At 32.9% G+C, this 27,854-nt stretch overlaps 1 protein-coding gene across 1 annotated transcript; it reads right to left on the bottom strand.

The window, feature by feature from the left end:
• On the bottom strand, positions 1-27,254 carry LOC144446457 (ectonucleoside triphosphate diphosphohydrolase 8-like). Its single transcript, XM_078136223.1, has 12 exons — positions 27,119-27,254; positions 26,293-26,452; positions 25,194-25,313; positions 22,302-22,453; positions 20,386-20,503; positions 7,735-7,885; positions 6,378-6,537; positions 5,393-5,632; positions 2,871-3,158; positions 1,777-1,887; positions 1,087-1,224; positions 1-620 (listed from the first exon to the last, which is right to left on the bottom strand). The coding sequence occupies exons 2-12, from the start codon at positions 26,402-26,404 to the stop codon at positions 393-395; spliced, it is 1,818 nt and encodes a 605-aa protein (XP_077992349.1). The 5' UTR covers positions 26,405-26,452; positions 27,119-27,254; the 3' UTR covers positions 1-392.
• Between the last annotated feature and the right edge of the window lie 600 nt (positions 27,255-27,854).

Genomic DNA, 27,854 nt, shown 5'->3' on the forward strand with positions numbered 1-27,854 from the left:
ACCTTTTACTGCATACCAAAACCTTAGCAAAAACACTGTAATGGTATCTACAATTTCAATCTTTTAATTTAATATACACATGATGATAGCACCAGAGGTCTATAGCATTCCAAGCCATCCTCACTAATATCTGAAATTCTACCATGACCCCCTACATTAAACAAGCAAATCAACATCCTGTAAATATTCCACAACAGCATTTTAAAGCTTTCAGAATTCCTTTCTAAATTCTGGCTACATTTAGGACCAAATACCGAGTTGTTCATTTTTAATGTACATCTTTTTTTCTACATGACAAAAACTGTTTCACAGAAAATAGTACCAAACATTGATACACAGGTAAATAATTAGTACTGATGAAGGAACTGAAAGTTAAATTTTTACAAAGATTTTTAAATAGCTCCATATTTTGGTTTCTTATAAGATTCCAGTTTACTTCTCCTTCTAACCCAAGCATAGCACATAAATGCCGAGCCAACACAAAGCATTAAACTGAATAATACCATAAGGGCAAGATATGCTGCTTCTGTAAGTGGGGCTTCGGCTGCTTCCTCTGCTGGTATAAGGTTTGTGGTATTGATCATGAATCCAAGTGACCAGCCAAGATCCAACCCATCAACCTGTAACCATAGCGACATATTTGGTTATCTTCAATATTTTATATGTTCTAAATTTAGATCTAGGCAAGTAGCAGCGTTGTTAGGTGTGTATAAAGAGAGAAAAGTTGTACTTTTTCTGACAAGGGAGCTTGAAGTGGTAGATTGTAGTTTTTATGACATAACTAGGTGGTTTGAAATGAGGTTTTGATTTTTATAATATAACTAGGTGGTTGTAAGTGAGTAGTTTTTATGAGGTAACTCTCGGAGGCTGGAAATGAAAGATTGTAGTATTGTGACATAATTAGGTGGTTGGAAATGAGTGATTTTGGTTTTTATGACATAACTAGGTGGTTAGAAATGAGGTTTGGTTTTAATAACAAAACTAAGCAGTTTGAAATGAGAGATTTGTAGTTTTTATCACAAAACTAGGGGGTTGGAGAGATACTGTAGTTGTAACTAACCTAGGTAAACATCATGTTGTCCTTACCTTTTCTATGAATTCAAAGTTCCATGTTGACTCATCAAAGTGATATGATCTGCTGTCAGTTAGAAATGAGAATATGTACTGAGCTTGGAAGCAATATGCTGGCAGTAAATCCCGATGAGATGTTGGCATCACTTTTACCTGTGTAATAAATGAACACAATTTTAAACAATAAATTAGAGAGTATGTGTTATGTTCTCCTAACAGTCTGAATATACTAGTAGGTCTTGTGAGTCAAAGTTAGAAACATGGAAAGTGGGAGTAGTATGAATATGGTTTAATGTAAACATGGTATAGTGACTAGTAAAGGTTTGTAGTAAGCCATACAGGACGGGGGGGGGGGGGGGGGGGGGGGGGGTGTTGAAATGTTTTAGCTGCAAAATTAAGTATGAAGTCTGTGAAAATAGCAACACACTAAAAAAATACTGACTTAGATTTCTTTGAACACACTTTACCATACTCAATATTTTGACATTATTTTTTAGTAAGATTTGGAAAATGATTTAAGGCCACGAGTACAAAGCTGTAGAGTGTGAAGGGTATGGTAACTGGCTGTATTACTCTCTTCTACTTTCATAGACTACAATTCATCTAAAACATCAAAGTTCCAAAGCTTTCCTCTTGTCAAAGAAATCATATAGAGAAGAGTAAAACCAGGAAGTGTACACTCGTATCAAATTTGGACTCACTTACCTCATCCCAGGACTTTTTACAGAAGTCTGTCATATTACCACTGTATTCTAGTAGGCTTGCATTGTGAGTTAGATTAAGGAAACTGGTTGTATAGTAAAAGGTACTGAAAGCCTGTAACATTACAAATAACAAAACAGATGAGTTAGATGAGATGGTGTTATCCATCTTCAAGACCCCTCCTACATTGGTCTGATTTCACAAATTTGATCAGAAGTGTGTATTTCACTTACAACTATATCTGAAGTTTTTTAGCCAAATTAGACAGTATACAACAAAACATAATATCATACTATTACATATGATATATACAATCCCACTGGTAGCTAACTAGTTTTGATACATGTCTTGTAGCAGGAGGAATGACCTGTACACTTTTCCAGAGGCAATCAAAATTTTCTTTCATTTTTAATTTGTTGTAAATGGTAGTCTCTCCCTTTCCTGTGTATCTGCTCAACTAACACCACTAGGTAGTATGTGCAAAGAGGGTTTAGGTTATATAGAGAGAAGTATTATTCCATTCATATAAACTTGATAAATTGCATGATGAAGTCACTACAAACGTTGGGTCTAACATCTAGATGGGTGTCTTGTATGTGGAAATAATGGGAATACAAGCTTGGATGGTTTGGTATGAGTTAGAATTCTAGGTGGGATTCGTTTGTTAGCCCACAGATTTGGTTTATGTGGATTGACAATGTTTAAGCCAATATATCAAGATAGATATAGCCAAGTCTCTGGGAAACTTGTTTGTACGAATCATTAGAGGAGGATAGAAAAGTGGCAGGATTTGTAATAAACACATTTAGCAGGTTGTCAAATCTACACCAAATGCTGGTTTACATTGGTGTGGTAGGAATCCTTTTGTGAAGCTTAAGTAGTAAAATAGCCTTGAATCTAGGTGAATCAGGGTTTTGAATTTTGATTCATAACCCCCATTCGCATGGATTCCAGGCTAGTAGTGAAAATGTCCTTACAGCAAGCCAATATCAAAGTTTCTATAAATACAATCAGTCAGATGGGAAGTGGTTTATAAGTATTACAGAGATGTTGAGTTATAAAACATATGAAGAATGCAATAATTGTAAATTACTCACATAGTATTTTCCATACACTGGAGCTTTATAGACATCAAGAAAGGTACTAGTATTCAGGAGTTTAGACACTGCACTTGCACATTGCTCGGTATCACTACTGCCCTCAATGGTGACATAATCACTACTGGGGTCGTCAGCTAGATGACTTGGTGGGGTAACCTCTGACCCCCAAGCCTTATGGGCTTGTAGTCCTTTACTACAGTAGGCATCAAATAAATATTCTGTTGTGCGATTTTCAGTGTGACCTATTGGAGCACATGGATTCACCACTTTTGTACTGTTAGATTCCTACAAATAAAATGTTCAAATAAAAAAAATGACAAAATATGTCGCTTTATGCACCCTAAAAATTAATTTGTCCAAATATTTAGGATGTAGAAAGAAAGAAAGACAAATATATCGACAAACACCACACCATCTCCTCATAGACATAATACTAGTATGCAGTTGTTGTCCGAAATCCTTGATTATTCTGTCATTTTTATCAGTAAATGCCACACGGACAAAACAGTAAACCAAATCTGTCATGTTCAAGCGCATATCAAATATATTGGTCACTTCAAAGTGACAACCACCTACATAAGATTTTGATAAGCTCTACTGCAATATGTCTGTTGATAGAGGGCGCTCTTCTTCTGAGACCTACTTGTGTCACCCTGGGCTTGACACTTGATAACATTAAAAATATGACAATTTTTTATATAGCCATCAAATCAAGTATTGAATGTTTCATTTCATGGCAGATATGATGTCAATAAATGTTGCACTTCCTTCTTGAAAAGTGGATTGAAATACATCAATAAAATTTTTAAGAGTACATGTATATTAAAAGTATGAGTTGTCTGCCACATGAAGCTATCAGCACTCCTAAATAATACCAACATCGGATGGATCATATATCTATGTACTGGATCAGACTACAACAGCCCATGACAGGCACACAACTTATTGTCATAGAAGTGTGTCCCTATTATCCGTTATAATATTCTCCATGGGTGGTTGTCATTCACAGACCACGTCGATACTGATATACGAACTGAAACTCTGTACTTTTTATTATATTAATAACACGCACAAGATACTATCTGGTTGCACGCTACAAAGTAACTTCTATATTTTTAGATAATCTATTTGTCATTGTCTGCATAGGCAATTGCACAAACAATATTTCATGAAACCAATATTACATTTATTTTTTGTCATACCGATTTATCTTATAATTTTTTATATGGTAGAAAAAATATGTCGAATTATAATATCTGGATTTTTTAGTTATTCTTCTGGTATTTTTCTTTTTTATTTCACATTATACCTCATAATTTTAGAGGTATTGTAGAGATGTAAATACCTTACGTGAGACCCCAACTGACATTCAGAACAAAAGATGCAATGAAGGAAAATTATCCTCTGCAGTGATATTCTTAAATTTAAACTAATTTTTAATTTTGTCCTCTCTTGCTTGGATGAAATTTTGAACTAAAAATTAGGGTTCTTTGACCACTTATTATAGTTTCATAAAAGATTAACTAGAATTAACTGTTTGTAGTTTCTCTGGATGAAAAATAGGAACATCAAATATAAAGAAAAAATAAATCATAGTGCTATAATCAGCTAGTTTCTAGTTTCTAGTTTAGCAGCCATTTTGAAAGAACACATGATGCCTTGTTAATATTTACACAATGACCTTTGACCTCTTTCTAAATGGTTTTAAATTAATGCTTAGATTGAATTTTGCATACAATTTTCTGAAATTGATTTATTGTATCAAACCTGGCAAGTAAAACATTCCAGTATTTATTTGACGTTGTATTTCCATCATTTCATACAAGTCGTCTAAAATATTGTCTGATAAAAACTGGCATCCATAGTTTGGTTAATGGTGGTTTCTATAACTGATGTCAGCATACATTTGGCATTACACATTATCCTGTCAGCTAATAATCAATTCTCTGCACCTGAATAGAATTTACCTGAAAGGTGCGGTGCGTCATAAGAATAAAGATCATTCATTATTTTAGTTGACACAATGAGTTCCGCTCCACTGCTAGACATGTATTACTAGGTACACGTAAGAATAAATCAAACCTCTTGTTCTATTTTGACACTTTAGCACAACATAAACATAAAATGTTATAACAGGTACAGAGAATTGCCTGGGTTATGAAATGTTTGATATTAATCAGCTACAAACCATATACATCAAAGCAATTCTTACAATATTATCAGTGGAACCATACATAGGAACATTCTTATATTCTGGACCTGCTCTGTCTTTTGCTCTTTCGGACAACTGTTTTTGATGCCTAAATTTTAAACATTATGTAAACAGGGCAGAGTTTTTGAAAAGGTTAGGGAACCCTGATAACAGAACAGGAGAAGGGGGTAAAAATGGCAGTGTTTCCCCATAGAGTCTATGGTAATGTTGTTTGGGAACCCAGGTAGATTTTACATATTACCCAGTCCCTGGTACCACCCTTAGCAAAAAACACTGCAGGGTCTTTAAATTTTGAATCACAACATACCTTGACAAGATTAGCCAAGAATCTTCTTTCAGCTTCTCTGACACCATAACATAAATAGCTATGGGTATACACAGTATACTCCACACCATACAGTTTTAAAAATTTAGTATCCTTGGCTGGTATTGTAGAAGTATCTTCTGGGATGAATGTAATTTGTAATGATGCACCACCCATATCTAATGCACCTACAGTCTCTTTCTCAGTTACTGGTGATAAACTCCACAGGTATGACGCTGGACCCTATCGCCAAAAGATCCACAAATAACAATAAGACAGTTTTCTTTTATTGTTCATTCATATCTACTCAAAAAATGTTTATTGAATAAATAATCCTGTCTTTTGAAAGTACAGTTCATTCATTCATTAGATGACTAAACAGGCAAAAGTGATAACATTATTAACACTACCTATACACAAAGTCAACACTAGAGGGCACTGTCATTGATGCCATTACAGTGCTGTGTCTTGATGTAATGATGTAAGACAGTTAATATCAACTTTACCATGCATGTTTCGTAGGGAAAATCAACTGGTTTAGTAACAATCATAATTTGATGTCAGGAAATTTTAAAACTTTAATTAACTGCCAGAGAATCCAGTATGAAGGAAGAAAATCTCACTTGACAAGAATATGTAGAAACACAGAGTGTATGATTGTACCTACACTTTATAAATTTTGACGTGTGTCTGTCTGTCTGTCTGTCTGTCTGTCTGTCTGTCTGCCTGTGTATGTCTGTCTGTCTGTCAGATTATGTGTGTGTGTGTGTGTGTAAGTATGCATGTTTGTGTGTGCATGTATGTATGTATGTATGTATGTATGTATGTATGTATGTATGAATGTATGTATGTATGTATGTCATCAGTGAGAATGTACATGCATATGTATATGAGTATTTAAATGCATCTTTGTATATATATGTCAGTGTCTGCCTATGAGTGGGTAATATAAATGTCTATACCCTGCGATGATTAGCACTATTCTCACCTTGCCAAAGTTACTAAGTAGATAGTTGACAGTGACCCAAGAAAATGAGCCTTCTTCTTCACCAGATATGATATCAACTTTGGTAACATTGTATGGGTAAGTTCTCAGTGTAGTGTCTACTGATGCTAGGATCTCATCACTCACTGTTTTATTCTCTGCTCTAAAAAAAAGGCATTTCAAAAAGTGGACCAGTCAGATTTTTATTTAGTGTCAAAAAAATTCTCTATCTTGTGATATTTCAGGCTCAAATTTCTATAACAAACGACATTCCAAAATTTTACTGACACATAAAAATGCCAAAATTGAAAGACTAGTCGACAAAAATTTTCTGAATTCAGCCATTTTTACTATTTTAACATCTTCCTTGTATTGTAGTAAAGTATCATTAGATGTTATTCCCCAATATCTTTCTTCATTCAGCCAGAAAATACAAATCGATAGACTCGTAATGACAATCCTTAGGTCACAAGTATTTTCCAGCTTCATGAAGAAAAATATTGGGGAATAACATAATTATACCAGTGCCAGTATTAGTAATGACTAATGTCAAAGAAAAATCGGGGAAAGTACTGGTAATCTTGAGTGTTTAGACTCATATTTCAAACACAGCAGAACCAACTGACGTAGACATGCATTGTCCTAACATAGATGTGTGTTGTCATGACATAGAACGACTAGAGCATATATTCCATATTTTTTTTATCTAAATGGCTCGTGCTCTGTACCTGCACTCAATCTTGTCCGTGTAAGAGGGGGCACTGAACCCATTTCTGAGCACCTTCCACCAAATGAAATAAAAATCTCATATCAAACTATTCAGTCATTATGTAAGTGATCTATCTGCAGTTCTAAGACTTTACAAGCTATCGTTTTCATTTCTAAAATATATCTACATCTGTATTGACTTCCTTACTTCTATTAAACCTGTAACAAAGGAAGTGGTTTGTGGTCCTTCAGCCATCTTGTGCACTGCAAAAACCTTGGTGGAAACCACAGTCTCTTGTGAGTGGAGGATCGATCAGTTCTTTAGTATGAATGTAATATATATTACCAAAATTTGAGTCAATATTGCTTCCATGTATCTTTGTAGTATGTATCTATGATTTCTGAGTGAAATTTTGCATCAATCTATGATTTTTGGAGTGAAATTTTGAAATAATCTATAATTTTTGGAGTGAAATTTTGCATCAATCTATGATTCTTGAGTGAAATTTTGCATCAATCTATGATTCATTGAGTTCAATTTTGAAACAATCTATGATTCTTGGAGTGAAATTTTGCATCAATGATGAGTTTTATAACCCTTAGGATAACAAAATGAGTTGCAACACAACACAACATAACAATTTTTACTCACTCTATCAATCTCATTCCAGCTGTAGCACCCAGCATCACTAAGGAATCATTATGTTCATTGGCAGGGACTTTCTTCATACTCTTGTCCATGCATGGCTTTAATGACTCTCCTGCTTTTGATGGTGTTTCAGTGTAACTTGATATACCCCCACCTACATACACAAAACATATTTTTATCGTAAATTTGTTAAATCATTGACTCATATTAACTTATGGTTACTGTAATAAATCTTATATATTCTATATCCAGTAGTTTTGAAAGTACAATAAATAATTTGCACAAGTCTCGATTCACCTTTCATCATATTTGTCACATGTCAAGTTTTTTGTTTATTGTTATTTGTCTTTGTTATTCGTTTGTTTGATTTGTTTTGGTTTGGGGGGTTGGAGGATGGAGGGGGAGGGGGGGGGAAGAATACAGGATTAATGTCTGTACAGGTCTCAAAACACTACACTGATTAATTCATCATATCATAAACAATCAACAGTTTCCATCTGTAATTTGAACTTTTTAGTGATTTCATTTTTGTATTTGTGTGTCTAGTAGTTCAAAAGTTGACATGTATTGTATACTTTGATTTCAATACAGCTGCTTACATCAAGTGTAAGTATTAAGTACTTTGCCTATATCCCTGGATGCCCTCCTTCTTTTTCCACAGACGTGACCAAACTTAATAGTGGTCTTAGTACAGACTCCTTTATGTTAACATGAACCTTGTGCATACACTATTTCCACTTGTGTATTCTGGTTTCATTTTCTTCCTATATTCTCACACAGTAGAAAATATTTACTTGGGGTTGTCTGCGACTGAACGGTGAGCTTGTGTGTGCCTCAAACTACTGTAGTCTGGGTTTCAATTAACCCACACTATGCTGACCAGGTTTGAGTAATTTAAACAAGTCTTGTAAAAGACACAGTCCCCCCACCAATACATAAATTCTATGTGACTGAATGGAGACATTCTTTATGTGACTGAATGGAGACATTGATTGAAAAGAAATTGGTGGCAACAAATCAATTCTACAAAGTTATTGTGATAATGCAGGAAATGGCTGGATTTTGATAATTGACCCTGAAGGTCAGGATCAAAGGTCAATGTCTTATAAGACATTTCAACCTGACATGGGTACATGCTTGAATGATGTATAGTTTTTGAGTTATGCAGCAGATCATGATTGTTTACGACAATTATGGCCGCCATTCAGTAAAATGTGATATGAGCACCAAAAGTAATACATGTAATAACTCTTGTTCTGTAGTAACTTTAAACATGAACTAAATGAAATTGGCAATATATAAATTACAATGTATCTGTGATAGACAACAAATGGTTTCATTTTGAAAATTGACCCTGAAACTCAAAGTCAACACTCAAAAAAAAGCTTGCACCTGATAATATGGAGGTGGACACTTGAATCGAGTCTCTCTGTAGAACAGTTTTTGAGTTATATTTAGTAAATATTGATTTTTAACTACAAATATGGTCACAATTTGGTCAAATTTGCATATGTCGCAAAACAAAGTGACGTGCATATGTCCTATAGGACATATTATCTTTGTGCAAGGTTTGAAAGAACTAACATATTGCATGTCTAAGAATTGACATGTTACAGTCAGATGCACAGACGCACGGGCGGACCTCATCGTAACAGTCCCCCTTCAATGGACTATAAATTAACCAGGTCTGTATATATACATGTATGAAGGGTGCTGTTCAGTTTAACCCAAATGAACAATAACAGTTTTCTTGGTTACTAGTTTCCCCCTGCTTAACACTAGGGCAGTGCACTAGGGTGCTGCTCAGTGGTAATCATTCAACAAGATTTCCCAATTTATATGGACCAATAAAAGATTATTATTATTATTATTGAATTATTATTTAATATCATTATTATTTACAATTACAGAATTTAGACCAAGTGCAGCTTACGTAAATCTGTTAGCCTAAAAAAATCCAGGCAAATGGGGGTTTTAGAATGTGATGGGAAAATAAGGAATTCAAAACCCCAATTCACACGGCTTCCAGAATTTGTCTACTCACTTGATCTGTGATTCCATTCTATATGATAATTCTGTATCCAGTATACTTGTAGCAGAGTCACAGACCCAGTGAGTAGACAGGTTAATATAAAGCAGTATTTGGTTGACATCAACATACCTTCTATATTATTAAATTATCTCATGCAAAATTTACAGCATGGTGTTAATTCTAAATTATGCCCTATGGTATTGCAGAAATGTTTCAAAAATCTAGAAGACAAAAAAACAATAATTATGGATTTAAAGAAATACATAAATATTTCACGCAATGTGAAAAAAATATGAGATTGTATTAGACCTGATTTTAAGGCTCTCTAGGAAAGCGAGGAAAAAGGTCTTTTAAAACAGGTCTCGGGCTACTAATTAACAAATTCAGTGTATTAGAGTTCATTAAAACCGAGTTAAAATGAGATTATATAACTGAGAATCCATGCTGTTATGACCAACTGTATGAAAAGTTGTGTAATGAATGTAAAGAGTCCAAGATCAGGCTATACACAGCTAGCCTGGAAACCATGCTAACATATACAATACTGTAATACAATGCACAAGTCCCAGGATAGTCTAACTTTAATTCTATCTGTTGCTTCCCCTGGGTTAGTCTGCAGTGTAGTCTGGATGCCAACGTGGTCTCTAACTGAGTAGAGGTGTAAATCATACGATACCATATAGGAACTAGACTAGTTTGTAAGGTATATCATACATTGTAAAAAGAGATCTTGTGATTCCATGAAGGAAATACCCCAGGATTGTTACACTAGTTTACAGATACTCAGATAGTAACTATTTTATGACAGGGCTTTTAATCATTTCATAAACTGAGAAGCTATATTTAACTCAGAATAAAATTACACATCAAGAGATTTTACGAGCTATACTGATTTATTTTTTGGATAGGAATTTATTTTCACTTTAACAATTTTAAATGTTGTCTTATTTCTGCAATAATAACAATAGTGTATTACTTTTGGCGTTTTTCTCAGTATTTCTCTGCTATGAAATCAGCTGATGTCTGGAATCAGTGTTCAAATCTTCCACAAAATTAAGTGCTACATAATACAACATTATACATGTTAAACAGATGTGGCAGGCTATACTTCACGTTATTTCAGATTATATAGGACATTTGGCAAATGGACAAGTTTTCAGATACTAATCTTTAGTTTATAAATAATTAACACAAAATCTTGCAAAGTGATTATAATTTATTTTGATTTATGAGTTACACTATTGAGTTTAGTACTTTACTTTATTGCCTTTTACTGTTGTATGGCAAAAATACAAATATCATAAATGTAACTTTTGAATAATTTGATTTTCTTGAATCATAATGTCAACACATAAATAATAAAGATTTCTCAAGAACGAATGTTTATGGACTCTAGGTTCAAAGTTACAAGTAGTCTAGTCTGCCTATATGGTATTCATTACGGTTAAAAATTTTGACTCAGAGAATTAAAAAAATGTTGACTGAGTAGAAATTTTCATTTTAACTCAAATATGTCAAATGGATAGCTTAGTTTTAAATTCCCATACATCTTTATAATTCTCCTATAAATTTTTTCGTTTTTGAAATGATTCATTTGTTCCTTTCAAAAGGGCAAAAGAGCACTAAACACTTTCTTGGTAATTTGGATGTTTTTAGTTGCCAAGGAAGAGACCGGGACTGTCTTTTATGTCATGAAATAACAATTTAGGACTGCAAGGGAAATGGACTGATTGTTGAAGTGATTGTGGTGACTCCAGCCAGGACCAGCGCTGCCCTCAGGATATGTTTGCTATCTACAATGTACTCAATATAGTCAGAATAGCTTCATATTGAAATGACACAGTTACATACAATTAACAACTACATTCAATTACATGGCAATCATTACTATTGTCTTCTCGGTCTCAATTATTCTACTAAAATTTCAAATAAAACTACTTTAAATCTTATCTCAAAGTTTTCTAAATTGATACAAGAAAAGACCTGATTGTTTGTAAACAGCTTGTATTCATTACTTCTGTTTCAACAAAATTCAGACGCTGATACCTATCACGACCTATGACCTCTGTTTAAGATTTATGCATCCACTAGATATTTGTTTATCATCATCTATCATACATCACTGCCACCATACTTAATCTATTGAAATGTACACACACATAAAATTTCTAAAATTTTCAAAAGTATGATCTATTGGATACTTTTTATATATATTTTACAAGTAACAAGTACTAAAAAGAATAAATTACAGATCCCAAATTGTATTTTAGTATTCAAAAAGTCGGGAGCTTTAATCTTTTTCTTTTATATTCTTTCTTTGTGTATGACCGACGGACGTACAGAAGACAAATATATAGCTGCCAACAGCATCATGTCTGAGATGTTGAAGTCCCTCCCCCTGACACAAAAAACTCCAGAGTCATTAAACCTTTTTGACTTGTATCGCCACCTCAATGAGAAGGATGTACATAATGACCTTGCTGGGGAAGTGATCTGCAAGTAAACATTTATATAAAGAGTGACCTCCCTTGACAATGAAAAACATACACCACCTGAAAAAAGCTTCAAATATAAAATTGAGTCTTTAAAGTTGAAACCACGAACCGTATCAATGACACGTTCATTTATGTTTTCAATGTGTTCATATTTATCTGTTACTAGGCTGTGATGTAAACAGTACCCCTGCTGCTATGCCAATATCACATACACTTACATATTTCATACTGAGAATAAATAAACACTATGTTTCTTTATATATTTGCATTTAGTTTAGATTTTGATTCATTCTGTGATTTTTGCCGGTGTGTTCATTCCAATAAAAATAGAACAAAGTAAGGCACTTTCCTAAAACTTTTGACACTGATACCAGCAAAATTGAAATAAAAGTAAAACCAGCTGACTTTAATTTCTAACCAAACATTCAATCTTTCGCAGTGAAAATAAAATTTCATATCAATCACGATATGTAGAGTTGGGTAAATCAATATGAAAAACTATTTTTTGGTATCTTGACCCCCAGCAGCAAAGTTATTTTTTGTGTAATATTTTTACAATATTAAGAGTCAAAACTAATTTTAGGTTACAAAAATACACTTGCTGTACAGGTCATTATAACGCTCTTGACCGCTGGACAAAAACATGAATATTTATCAAAAAGTTAGTTGAATGTTAGATTTTCTGTACCTATCTTAACAAAAACCTTTTGAATCAGTGATATGCATGAATGAGCAAACACACTGGTGTGATTTTTTTTGAAGGTCATCCATGTCAACCAGAATTCTTTTAAAAAACATTCAAATGAAATATTACCACAAACTTCAACTCCTACACACCGAAATTACTAGTTCCGTCACCTGCTGAGTAATATCAGCAGAATTATTCTATCATAAATCAAGAAGTTATTTCTCAGTTTCAAGGTCCAGCCGATGTCAACATACTACTACTACTACTACTACTACTACTAGTACTACATAACAAATAGGCTTCACATCTAACACCTATCAATATCAGTGGACCCCATTTTGAATCCGACATGTCGGTCGATAAAAACCAAACACAACCAATTTGTTTCCAAAAAGTTCTGAGAATTTGACAGGGACAAAATCTGTAGATTGTTCTACCAACCAAGGTATTTATCACAGACATAAAATATAAGATAAACGGATATAGTCTAGTTTTACAGATTTCAGGGACAAATCAACCCTAAAAAGATAAAAGTTTATAGCTTGTTGTCAGACTGTATGGAATTTAGCCTGTCTACTAAAACAGCAGTAAAATTAATTAAAAGTAGGAGCATTTTCAACACACACTAAACCCAAAATTTTCATAAACCTGAAATTTAAAATTCTAAATATCGAAAAAAAATTCACAATTTTGCTGTCCATAATTTTTTCATGTTTGAGAATCAAGAATTCTCATTTTGACTGACTGAATTAATCAAACATAGAAATAATTTTAAAATTCTGATTACTTTATTAGAATTAAACAAAATTAACTTTTTTTATGATTTGCGACTAAAATATAAATAAACAAATACTAGTAAATAAATCATTTAATTCCTAAGTTTGAAAAACTGCCTTGAAATTGACAAATGTGTCAAGTTCACAAAATGATAGTCTGGCAACGTTCATTTCAAGACATCAAGCTTCTAGTCTAGTTTCAAGTTGTGTGTCTAAAATCACCACACAACGTGAATTCTGGCTCCCAGACTACATTTGTGCCAACAGAACTGAACTCTTTCTCCCAAAACACAGGAGCCATGTTTAAATTTTACAAGTTTTATCTAATAAGACCAAGTAAAAACTATCTTATGGTCCTGATTTAGCTTTCAAAAATTTGTATATTTCTAGTAGTATCGACAATATTTTTCTATTCATTTAAAAAAGGGGTGGACATGACATCTCTACATGATACTTTTAAAAAATTTCACACCATTTACAACATATTTTGATCAAACTACATAAATTAAACGAGAAAAAATACACAGGGTTAAACAGTTAAAAGACTAATTTTTTCAGAAATGATAATAGTTGAAAGTTGATTTTTACGCTGCAGATATTATCAAATAGTATTCACTTTGAAATTTGCAAACTAATTAACAGTCACCCTTAATTTTGAACTTCAACGAGTTTTAATTATATTGTGCGCTCAACTGTTTTAAAAATCTACATCTTGAAATTGTTAGTCGGCCATTCAAACAATCACATTGAAATTGTGTGTGGGTTCATTCAATCACTAACAACAGAGCTAAAACTTTTCTGTAAAATAAATAAAAGAAAATGTTTGTCGGTGCCAAAACCATATAAGCTGATATTCCCAAGAGTAAGAATTCAGACAAGCTTTTTTTTTGTTCCCCTACTGGACTTGGTTGCAGCTTGTAATTAGTGCAATTGTTTTTAGTAATTTGTGTATAGTAATTAGGTATTACAACTACTGGGGAGATAAAACTGCATTCATACATTCCAATACACTGACTCGACTGGGGTTGTTAATATATGCAAATCACACTGAATAGAGTGACAAGCAATAGTTTGTACAAGACAGGTGGTGCAGACAATACCCTTAATACTTATCTGTGATAACTCTAAAACTGTTTTACTGCTATGCCTTTCTAAACAATGTGAACAAAATTAGCATTTATACACCGCAAAAATACTGTGAGAAACTTTACTTCTGTGTGATTAAGTCTTTTGGTATTTGTATTATTATCACTCCATAATACTTCCTTTCCACTTGGATCAAATATGTTATACTAACACACCTAATCTGTTTTCTGACTATTTCCCTATTTTTAAAATTCTTGACTATTTTCTAATGATATTTCAGTATGAAACAGTATAATACCGAAGTATTTAGTGAAAGATAATAAAGCTTCAAAGGATAAAGGTGATATTCACTTACCACAGTAAAGGACAAATTGGCAATTTTTTTTTTTTTTTTTTTTTTGGCGACATGATTTTAATATATCAAATAAAAATTTCTATTCACAGAAAAAAAAAACAGTTTTTGAGAGGGAAATTAATCCCAAATTTTCACTTTCATCAGCGACATCAGTAAAGTTTGGGATTCCATTAAAAAACTTTACTCTGTACATCAAATATTCATTTGTAGCTATGAACTCAGAATCCATGAACATTCATTCTGCTATGTTTTATCACGACTGTCACACACTGTGTATCCATCTTCCTGTCTCCAAACATGTCTTTATCCACATGACAACAAAGTTATTACGCAGTAATGATGTATATGACATGTTGATAATATAACCAACAAGTTATAACATGTTATAGCGGTCTGATGCACTGATAAAATTATTCTCTTTTTTTAACAAAATTTACACTGCCCCCTGTCAGTGCCAAAAGTAAATATTTTACCAAGAAATGTGTGGTTAAGATGCATATTTTCCACGAACAGAAATTCACAAAGTCGTTCATATTGCCTACATTATCACAAGTAACTTAATCAAATACCATGAGAATGTTGGCAAAGTTCCTAAATTTGGAATCTGTATCACTGAATTGATAACAGGAGCAACAAGTTTTAAGTGAATTTTGACACCCCTATTTTACAAATGGTTTGTTCAAGCTGTGTTTATTTTCGGCTTTTTGATGGAGGGAACAATGGGACCTGATTTGTTTGAAGACAGTACTATTGACCCAATCCAAATACACCATGCCTCTATAACCATCTGCTAACTTTCACTAAGTACTTGTAAACATATTAAAAATCATCACACATAACATGACCAGGGGTCACGATATTATCACAGTGAAATGTCCTAGCTTAAATACAGGAGATTAAAATATTAACAGTGGTGGAATGCATAACACAGTATGTTATCACATGGTGACCTAAATGTGATGAACGTCACAAATTTCTGTCCTAGAAAAATAAGCCATTAATTGGGACAAGTGAAACATATACACATGAAATATTGACAGATATGTTTCCCTTGTAATCTACACCACCGAGTAACTAAAATCTCACATCAAAACCAGATTTTTTCAATTTAAATATTTTAATACATTATGTTATTCCCGGGAGATGTTTTCCAGTGATTTGAAAATCCTAAATAAATGTAGATTGTGTTATCTAGAGACAAGGTACAGCTACTGAGCTAGTGATGAGGGTACCATCTCAAGACACCTAATCAAGCAATAAAAGTAGAATATAGCAGTCAGAGCACCCGTACACAAAGTTGAATTGATGCATGAAGGAGGTGACAATTAGTGTACAGTACAATGGCGATGAAAGACTGGACGGGTGACTGGACACTTTTAATACAGTTCACATTTGTATACCATCAAATATAACTAGTTCTAATATTAGCCATAACCATTCCAGCATTTCTGGTGCCTCTTTATAAACGAAAATTAACGTCCAATCTTTTTTATTGCAAAAACTGTATGTACTGTAAAATCTCTGAATAAGTTTCAGTGCTTTACAGTAAACTAGCCATTGACCCATAACCTTGCCAGTACCTCACTGTGGAAAATTAACTATTTTCAATTTTTTTGACCTAAAGCAAGTTATCTCTATTCCTCATCCCTTTTTTTTCATACACTAGACTAAATCATGTGATCGCTCTCTCCTTGCCCATCTATACTGGGTTGTTTACAAAACAGGATATGTGGTGTTTTTCAAACTAGGAAAGACAAACAACTCTCTCACATGGTAAACATTTGGCGAAAACCAAACATTCTTACCAATCTATGAAACACCATACTGAATTAAATACTGAATTTGGGAGATGGTTTTATTTTTTAACAGAAATTTCAGAGTTAACTATGATGAGAGATTGACCACTGACAACAACACCATGTCAACATCCTCAACTTTTGAATGGCCATTCATGTTTACTGTGACCTTGGCAGATAGTTTCAACATGTTTTGTATCATTTACTTTTGGTTTGACGCAAAACATACACAAAATAGTATAGAATGTTTGCATTCCTGTCAACCCTTTCTCAATTTTCAATTAACTCTCAAAATAAGATTAACATTTCACAGAAACATTCTTATTTAGGCCGAATAAAAAAATTGTGTGGTTCCAATTACACTCAATTTTAGAATAGGGTGTGGTAGGTAGAGTTTTTATTTTATTTCATTACATATTTTTTTCATGTGTGAGTGTCTAGTTCAGGTAGTTATATTTTCCATTGTTTTCCATATGGTCACTATGTTTTTGGTTTCTTCTCATCAGATGTACGGCCATTACAGCTTGGAAGAACAGTTTTATATTGTCTTTTTAAGTTGGTGTCAGTTACCAGCATCCACTATTTCTGGCAAGACTTCACGATTTTCATGATTTTATTACTTTTTCTCAAATATGTAAAAAAAAGTTTAGGATCGGCTGTGAAAAACTAGGTTGGGTCGAGTAACCAGAACCATACAATTTTATATTAGGCCTTATAGTTACAGATAGCTATCAGATAATTTGAGATAAAATGCGCTAGTAGTAACCTTATCGTTTTGCAATGATCATCAGGGGATTACTAAGTAACAATAGGAAAGACATATCAACAGTGAATTGTGTCTTGTACGCTAACAAGTTACTGCATGACCTAAACAAAACTTGTTCACAACGACAACAATATATGTACTACCAAAACAAAAACAATACGTCAAGCACAAACACAAATAAAAATCTGACTTCAAATTCTCAGAATTATCACAAAGAAAACATGATACAACATTTGAGAAGAAGTCAATTTATCAAAACGCAGATCTAAATTTGATTCAGACAAAAAGATCTCCACTTACTAATTGATAGCCTTGAAGACTTCAATAATAGAAATTTCTAAAGTTGAAACTTTAACAAGAATAGTTGAACAAATTTTGGCAGTCAGTTTTAAAAAGTGTTCAATCACATACAGTTTGGGAAAAAAATGTCTTTTTTTTCGTCTTCCTCTTCCCTAGAATTCTCAACAACAAAAATTGTACTATTTAATACGTCATTTGCAATTTCGATCTTGATGTCTTTGACAACAGTACAGAAAATTCCCATGCCCAAACTGCCATGGGGTGGGTGAAAATATTGAATATCTTTGAAAATATACAACAACCATACAATGGAATTGTAATGAAACAAAAGGAATGCTAATTTCCAGATAATCTCCAATTTAAGGTGATAACGATATTATGTGATCATTCTCATTCTAGTCTTTCACTCATTAATTCTGAATCAAGGTGTGAAAATTCAAATGTGTTTCCCACAACAATTATCCCCCTTCAACAATTTGGAACCTGGATATTCACATGACATGATTTTGAACATTAGTATTTCAATAAAATTATTACAACAATAGCTTCTTTGAACAATGAGAATGTGTATATGATGTCGTAACAATAACAAAAAACTCTGGACTAAATCCAAAAAAGTCTTGGAAAAACAAAGTGAAGAAAAATTCATTTTGTACTCAACTTGTTTGTTAACGGAGATAATTAGACAAACAGAACAGACTGTACAACTTTACAAAAGTTAATATTTTTGAAAGGTATCAGTTACATTTGTATTGCAGTGACCTTGCTACTAGCCACTATTACATGAAGAACAAAATATAACTGCAAATAGACAATCAAAGAGGAGATAATGTACAAAAAATAGAACAATATAAATTCTTTATTATATAAGATGTAAAACAAAAATTACATGTGAAATTTCAAAAATCGTTTCACTTTTTGACCAGCTTTCAAAAGCATGTTTTGCTTTTATAAGAAGTATAATTTTTTTATTTCTATTTATAATACATTACAGTTGATTTTTAAATTCAAATAATTTTCAAAACAGCAATTCTATGTGTTATGAAACTTTTTGTGTAAAATAAAGTTGTCTATAATTTAAAAATAATTTTTTTTTCTGGGCAATTTTAGATTCTATTCGTAAAATTCTCATCAGATTGTCATCATTAATAACATGTTTCAATAAACATTACAGTGAAGGCCTATCTTAACAGATTTTGAAAAGGTAGTTTTTAATCTTTGCAAGTATACAATAGATAGCATTAGTATTAGAAAGATAAAACTCCACATTCCATTTGTGATATTTTTGTGATATGTTGAAATACCGATAAACCTGAGACGAATTCAAAGCAGGATTTCCTGCCTCCCTGTTGATCAATACAGATCAATCATTGTTCTCCTTGGTGTACAAAGTGTAACGTTTCTTCAGTCTATTGATTGTGGATAGATTCTGAACAATGCCGTTACATCATGAACGGATTTTAACAATGACTTCTTATGCTGTCTGGTTGAAACACACTCTAATCTACAAGTCCTTAGACAGATCATAACAGAACAAATTTTATCCAAAACAACTTAACAAAATTGATTGATTCTTAACAAGCATATTAACTTTTATTTGATTTTTTCCTTTGCAGTGAATTAATTTTTTAATCATACTAAACTTAGTGAGTAAAAAAATTATGTGTATTTTCATTGATGATAATTCTAAAAACGATAATGATCCATCGTAGTCCTAATTTGACATTATTGATTGTTATTCACACTACAACAAGTGGTGTTACCAGCAGGGTATTGTGTACTATTTGTTAACATTTTAAACTTTCACTATGTACACAGTATACTCTGTTAAATTTATTCAGATATTTACAATCGGGTACATTACTTGACACAATCATAATTTTAATTTATATTTATCATACACTAAACATTGTAATCTTTGAATGCATTCTTGTGGATATTAAAACAATGATAATTTTCAAACTAAATTAATATATATATTATATAACTAAAAACACATCAAAATTTGTGTTTGAAATACCACATTGTTTTGACACAGTATTTCAATAGCTAATGGCAATGAAATCAATTGTATTTTACAGAAAATCTTTTCTATTTCAAATATGTACTTCGTTTGCACATAGTATATCTCAGTCATTTTCAAAACATATTTTTTCAGAAAATTTTCGGGAAAATCACTCATAGCATGATGGGTCAGACCATTCCTTTTTATAATTCATTCTAATATTCCACTGAAAGCCGAACACAGAAAAATACTGTAAAGAATGTCCATATAGTATCTACAAAATATAAATTAATGTCTTCTTCGAGTTTCTTATTGTCATTATTTCTGACTACAATATCAATACAATATAACATACCTTCTGCTTTGCACTGGTCTATCTGAGAGACAATTGCTGTGGAGTCCTCCTTTTCTACTGGCCACTGATATATATGAAGTTTAGAATGGGTAGAGCCCGCATCCCACACCAAGCCATACTGCAATACGATGAGACACACATACATGGTATATTTACTTCATCATTGAAAATATATTTTGTAGAAGTTCCAAACTCGGAGCGGAGATAATTTTGACTTTGGCTTAATCACTTACATGGGTCTTACAATTTAAGCTACTCAGGGATAACTGCAATTCAACTTATTAGAAATGGCATAACTATATTGGTATATTCATCAAGCGGGTAAATTCTTCTGAAGGGAACCCGACTAGATCAAAATACCCAATATGTCTGTTTATCATCAATAACTTTATAAATCATAACTTCTGCATTTTCTTGTACAACAAAGGAATCAAAATATTCTCTGTGTTTAACACATAAATGCTTCAAGCAAAATTTGATTTTGAAGAAAAAAATGGGGGATAGAGAAAATCCACACAATCTTATTTAAGAAAATTGTGTATCTTTTTTTGAATATGAATATGTCCAATATGTGTCAGAATATAAAGTCCCAATAGTTGAATATATTGACAAATTACAATTTTGTGTTCTGCAATTTTGTAATTATTTTTGTCAAAATCTGAAAATAGTTTTGTCTCATGATTTATTTGTATTTGTGTTGTAAATTTTAGTATGTCATCAGTTGATAGATGTGAATGAATAACATGAAAATCTTTCTACAAAATTATGTGAGGTCATGATGGTCAAATAGTTAGAGTGGTCGACTTGGAATCTGCAGGTTGCAGGTTTGAGTCCCATTGCTACTTTTTATTTCTGAATGGCTAAAGTCCTTGGGAAAGATTTGAACCATGATTGTGCCTCAGTCAACCCAGCTGTATAATTGGGGACCTGGTAGGATAGAAGTTGCAATGTGAATGCTTTAATCCCATGTGTTATAAAGGCTGCAATGGCTTGTATGTTCCCCGGGGAGTTGAGAAAGTATAAAGGGTCATTGTGCCACTATAGATCTGTTCCAGGGGTAATAATTGTATTACAAAAGCTCTTTGAGCACAGAGTGGGAAAGTGTTCTATAAAAAAAAAACTATGTCGCAGTAATATTAGGCCACTCTGCAAATGTTATATCACTACTGAAAATGCAAATACATAGTTGTCTCATTTCAATTTAAATTGTATTGTTATTTAAGAATAGATATGTAGGGGGAACTATTAAATATTGTATGCTTTGCAATTCATATTTTTTCATATCTTTTGATACAATCAATACAGCATAATCAAGAGATTGATATGTACCATCTGGTGTTATCCACTTTGTTGCCATTAACATACAATGAAAATATTTAATGACAAGTATAAATGTATATAACATTAACATAGCTTACTGTGGAGACTGGAATGATTCATACCTACTCAACGTGACATACATATATACCATTGTCATATATTGATCTAGGGAAGAGAAGTGTGCAGACAAATATGGCATAGTCTGAGTGTGTGCATGTGGATGTAGTGTGTGTGTGTGTATGTGTGTGTGTGTGTGTGTATGTGTGTGTGTGTGTATGTATGTATGTGTATGCATGTATATGTGTGTGCATGTGTGTGCATGTGAGTATGTATGTGTGTACATATGTACGTATGTATGTACGTACGTACGTATGTATGTATGTATGTATGTATGTATGTATGTATGTATGTATGTATGTATGTATGTATACAAGAAGGTACACCTAAACAGAATATTTGTCTGTACGCGGAATGTGTATTTCAATACATTAAGCAGTGTGAGTTAATCAATGTGATAGATAACACTGATTCATCTACTAACAGTGCACCACAAATTGTAGATTATTTCAAGTAATTACAGCATAGCTTATACCTACCCCTGTTGGCATACTTGGAGTGCCTGTATGTTGTATTACAGATACCACCACAAGACCTACAATTCCTATACATATTAGTGCAATACCAACAAGGATAAAGGGATTGTAGGATAAAGGCATCTGTGTCTGTGGTAAGTATAACTCAGGGGTATCTGATAGAAACAAGTAGAAGAAACAGAGAGAGAGAGTGACAAACTCAGTATAAACAGTGAACAACATAGTACGTGTTGGATGTGATCTCTACAAAGAAGAATCTTGTAGTAATGGTTAAATAGATGGTTTGAAAAAAAGACACCTTTTGGTAATTTACATGTAGAAAACAGTATGTATATAGCTACAGTACAAACGAATACCATGCTCAATATCTGAATTCATATATATCATGGGAAACATCAATAACATTATGCTTATATTACTATTTAAAAATATATTTGTACAATATAAACTGTTGACAAAAACTTTTGATATTTAAGATCCAATTAAATTTTAGACGGTTTATGTGATCATGATCAAAGAGATCCATAAAATTAAAATCGGATTCAAAAACAAACTAACATAAACAGTGTGTGTGTGTGTGTGTGTGTGTGTGTGTGTGTGTGTGTGTGTGTGTGTGTATATATATATATATATATATATATATATATATATATATATATATATATATATATATATATATATATATATATATATATGCAAATCATAATATTTTAATGCATACCCAATCAAACCTAGCTTTTATATATTAGTAATATTACCATCGCTGTATTTGATATGAAATTCTAGTATAAAATTACAAAGATGATAGTTAATTATGCAAATCATTAAATGCTATGCATCAAACCTTACTTTTATATATTAGCAAAATTACCCATTGCTGTATTTGTTATCACCCAGAAGGAAATTCCAGCACACAATTACAAAGATAATTACTTATGCAAATGATATGCATGCCCATAAACTCTGGCTTATACTAATTCACTACATTATACAACACTGTATCTGTTGTTATCTAACATCTGAAATACCAATGTGTTAACTGAAACTAATACCATAGTTTATTGATAAGCAACTGTCAACTCTTACCACTATAACTATCATTCACCATGCAAACATGTGTTCCCAACGTGATATACAATATCGTCAGTAATAAATTTTATTTCAAGGTAATTCTCTGATTGGCCAGTAAGATCATAATTGAGACTGTGCAGCTTTGTATCTTATCACATAACTCTCTAATTGTTATGTTGAATTTTTAGAAAATTATTTTTGATATCATCAATAACTGTCGGTAGTCTGTCTGGGAAACCTTTGATTATAACGTCATGCTTAAGTTTTAATACAGCTTAAATAAATCATTTTCACTTCTTGAAATGTAAAGTTTGTGTGTTCAGGTGTTTACTCGAGTTTGATAGAATCAAATTTATTGTAAAAGGGAAGGAGTGGGGGTGAAATAGCATTACATAGCTATGACAGTTTTGAAAGTTAGTCCTGGCCAGTGACTTAGGTTACTCAAAGTGCATTTAACTATTTATTACTCCAGGGAGCAAAGGTGGATTTATATATATTATATGGTTCATATACAAATTACACAAAATTATACATTTGAAGAATTCTTGCAAGGCTTATCCAATTTGCTACTGTATAGCTCTTTCATTGGCTACTGTATAGTTCATATTCAAATTACAAGGAAATGTACAAGTGAAGCACTTTTGCAAGCTGGCTACTGTAGAGTTCATATATGCAAATTACAAGAAATCACACATATAAAACATTCTTGCAAGGTCTACCTAAGTAACTACTGTTATAAGTTTATGTGCAAATTCCAAAGAACTACACATATGAAGCACATTTGTAAGGTCTATCTGATTGGCTATTATTTATAATTAATATGCAAATTACAAAGAACTATACCTGTGATCCACTGATAATGTCTATCAGATTGCCGTCTGTATATTTTAATATGCAAATTAGGACATATCTGTACAAAGTTTGGAACATATTATCCCATTAGCTACTGTATAGTCTATATGCAATTTATGAGGTTGTATTAATTTGTGAATCTGCTTGTGACATGTTGGTTGATGTATAGTCCATATGCAAAGTAGGAAGACCTAGCTGTGTATTATGTTTGTAAAGTCTTACCCAATTGGCTGATGTAGAGTCCATATGCAAATTAGGAGGACCGATCTGTGTGCATTATGTTTGTAAAGTCTTACCCAATTGGCTGATGTAGAGTCCATATGCAATTTACGAGGACATATTAATAAAATTTGCAATGTTTTACCCCATTGGCTGATGTATAATCCATATGCAAATTAGGAGGATCTGTTTGTGAATTATGCTTGTAACATCTCACCAAAATGGTTATTATATACTTATACACCTTTCATGGAGGAATTGAACATTGGTGAATAATCTCAAGCTTGAGAATTTTTCAGTCATCAGTGGTAGTTTTTATATTCTTCAATTCATCAGTAGAATGTACGGAAGAAGTTACTGAAGCATTCAGTCTAATCACATCCACAAGATCAGGGCTCGAAATTAACTTTTTTTCTTAACAGTCTGAATGGGCTACCAATTTCAAAAAGTCCAAGGATGAAGACCAATAGTCCTATATTCCTGAACTGAAAACAGAGTTCCTCTATTGGAAATATGTGTGTTATTAAAATACTTTCATGTCCGTAAATCGTCCATCCTTTAAATCATCGCATAATCAGTGGTAGGCCGAGTGGGCTACCAGCTGCAAATTATGGTAGCCCCATGACAAGAATGTGGAAATGGGACAACTGGTAATTTTGAGCCCTGAAGATTTGTCATTGTCTTACTATCTCAGAGCAATTTGGTGGTTTGGCTAACTCTGAGATAGTAAGAGTTCAATAATAAATACATTACCTCCTTCTGTAAGGTACACAGTGTCTTTATCTTCTATTCCGCATAATGCTAAACTGTTTGTATTGTCTAAAATTTCTTCCTTCTCATTTCTAAGAATGTAAATTCCTTCACTTTCATACCCTGTGTTCAGTCACAGAAAAATAAAAGAAAATATTAGTGTGAATATTTTATAAAAGTATAACATATATCGTATCAAATATTGCAATAATTTTACATTCAACACGAATGAATTGATGATAGAAAAGAGTGTATGGGTAGGTCAATAGATAAGTGGATCATTGGATGGCTGGATGTGTGGATGGGTGGGTGGGTTGGTGGACAGATGGACAGACAGGCAGACACACAGACAGATCTGCAGACAGACAAATATAATGAAATATATGATGCCATGATGTAAAACAGGCAGAGAATAACAACAGCTTTACAATAACAAAGAACTGCAAAATAAAAACTTTTCTGAACATCTCTGATTTATGGTAAAAACACAGACTTGTAATATAAGATGAGAGATAAGCCATGCCAATCAATAATACACATAACTAAAATGTTGGGTTCTGTATGGATGCTGGGTATTCACAGGGCCTCAATTCCGACTGTATTATCCAATTTTTCAATATGAACTCAACGAAAACTGAGTCCCTAGATAATTTGCATGCATGCAATTTGGACAACTATGACATCTCCCTAAAGTTGAACACACATAATTTTTCATGTTTCCATTTCAGTTTTGAGTTTATGTTTATTGTTATATTATTGTTATTTGTCCTTAGATGGGCCCCACAGCCTGTTACAATGTTATTCAAATTGTAAACAAGGAAATTTCAAACATACACATATATACCTCTATGATTTCAAGATACAGTTAATGCTATACTGAAACAAAATGCTTGCTTCTGGTTTGAAGATTTTGAGGGCAAGTGTAAACAGTAGGCATTCTTGTTGACAGTACAAACACTGTAGGTATGTTAGGAGTCTAGCCCTACTCCTCACCCCCACCCTAAGTTTACCCATACATGTCTCAGTGATTACATCCATGGTGTAACTCGCAAATACCATGGTATGTATTTCTGTCTACAAACCAAAGTTTTATCTCCTTTACCTTGCTGTATGCAGAAAGCTGCGATCAGACTTTCAACACTATCTTGTGATTCCACTTCTACTGGTACACGTATAGTGCGTCCACCAAGAACAGCATGTACTGTGATAAACATGATGGCTTGTCTGGTCACAGGTGTCACTGATCACTGCTATATGTAAATCTGGTTAAATATAGAAAATATACAAAATCAAAACGGGATTAAACTCTTTCCTTATTATGGTGAAAACGTACAAGTACTGTACAACACAGCTCGCATGCTTTAAGTGTACCTGTGCATACCTATGAAACACCTGACGAATGCATATGCATGCGGATGACTCACCAACTAATGACATTGCTTTCGGTCAGAAGTGCATGAGAACAAAATCAGCTTTCAGTTTAATATATTATATTACGTTTTGTCATTTCATGCATAGACAAGGGAAAGAGAACAAATCATTTTCTCAAAAAGTCAATTAAAACTTTCGGTTTCGCTCTCGAATGTATGTGCAGGTGTAGTGTAATGTAACTGTGGTTCGAAAGTTAATGATTTACTGGGAACATTGTAACAATTTTAGCAACTTGCTGCGATGGCGCAGTGGCCACATTAACCAAAGTCCGTCTGGCCTAAGATATTTTGCAGGAAACGGTACCTACATTTTCGACTTTTGTGGTGAGTAGGGGTTATATACACGACTATAAATAATATTTTGAAAGAAAAGTGGCGAACATAGTCCGGTCGGTTCATTCGGACAGCACAACGAAAAGTCATTTCAAAGAGCAGTGCCACTGATTTATGTTGCCGATGTGTTGAAAAATCGACTATATTATGTATTTATGGACTTACCGATACGAAAAGTATGTTCTGCAGAAAGAATTCCTACCACTGACGTCTAAACAATGTGACACATTTCACAGTTTGAACACTTTTTGTGGAAAAGTTGAAAAGTCACAAGACCAGGAAGTCGCCATTATTGTTTACCGTAGTTCCCACGTTCGTTGGTTCGTTGCGCTACTCTACTCTACTCTATCTGTCAAATATAGGGTCAAGATTTTAATTACGAATTATTTCAACAAAATTTTGTTTTAAATAAATGGAAAAAAAATCATAATATAAGATCATTCATTTAAAAGTTAATTTGTGTAATTTTGCCGTTATCATCGAACGGATCGAAATGAAAAATAAATTATAAATATAAATACTTATATACTGGCATGGTATACAGCCTTATCTAGTGCACGTGTCATACGGAAGCTTTGTTTGTTTACGTCGGGCTACATTGTAGTACAACATATCGCAGTCAAAAATCCCATTGGTTGTGCACTGATAAGAATTTGATCGAAAGGAAGATGAAAATGCCGAAAATGATTCGTAACTGGTCAAATATCAATCAATATTTAAATTTTTGGAGTGGGTCTTGTGTAATATATTCGCGAGTCATGCCTATATTTCGACGAATGTGTTACAACACACACAAACTACCGCTTTGGACTCAGTTTACAAACACTATGCTGTTCTCGTGAACTAATATCTCGAATGAAAATAAAATATTTGCCATATCTTTTGGGAGATTGTTACTTGT

This window comes from Glandiceps talaboti, chromosome 15 (assembly GCF_964340395.1).
Source record: "Glandiceps talaboti chromosome 15, keGlaTala1.1, whole genome shotgun sequence".
Taxonomy (NCBI): domain Eukaryota; kingdom Metazoa; phylum Hemichordata; class Enteropneusta; family Spengelidae; genus Glandiceps; species Glandiceps talaboti.

Coding starts and splice junctions, on each gene's coding strand:
- LOC144446457 (XM_078136223.1), bottom strand. CDS start 26,404: ATGTTTATCACAGTACATGCTGTTCTTGGTGGACGCACTATACGTGTA. Junction 25,314..26,292: donor AGCTTTCTGCATACAGCAAG/GTAAAGGAGATA, acceptor GACTGAACACAG/GGTATGAAAGTGAAGGAATT. Junction 20,504..22,301: donor CTCCAAGTATGCCAACAGGG/GTAGGTATAAGC, acceptor ATCGTATTGCAG/TATGGCTTGGTGTGGGATGC.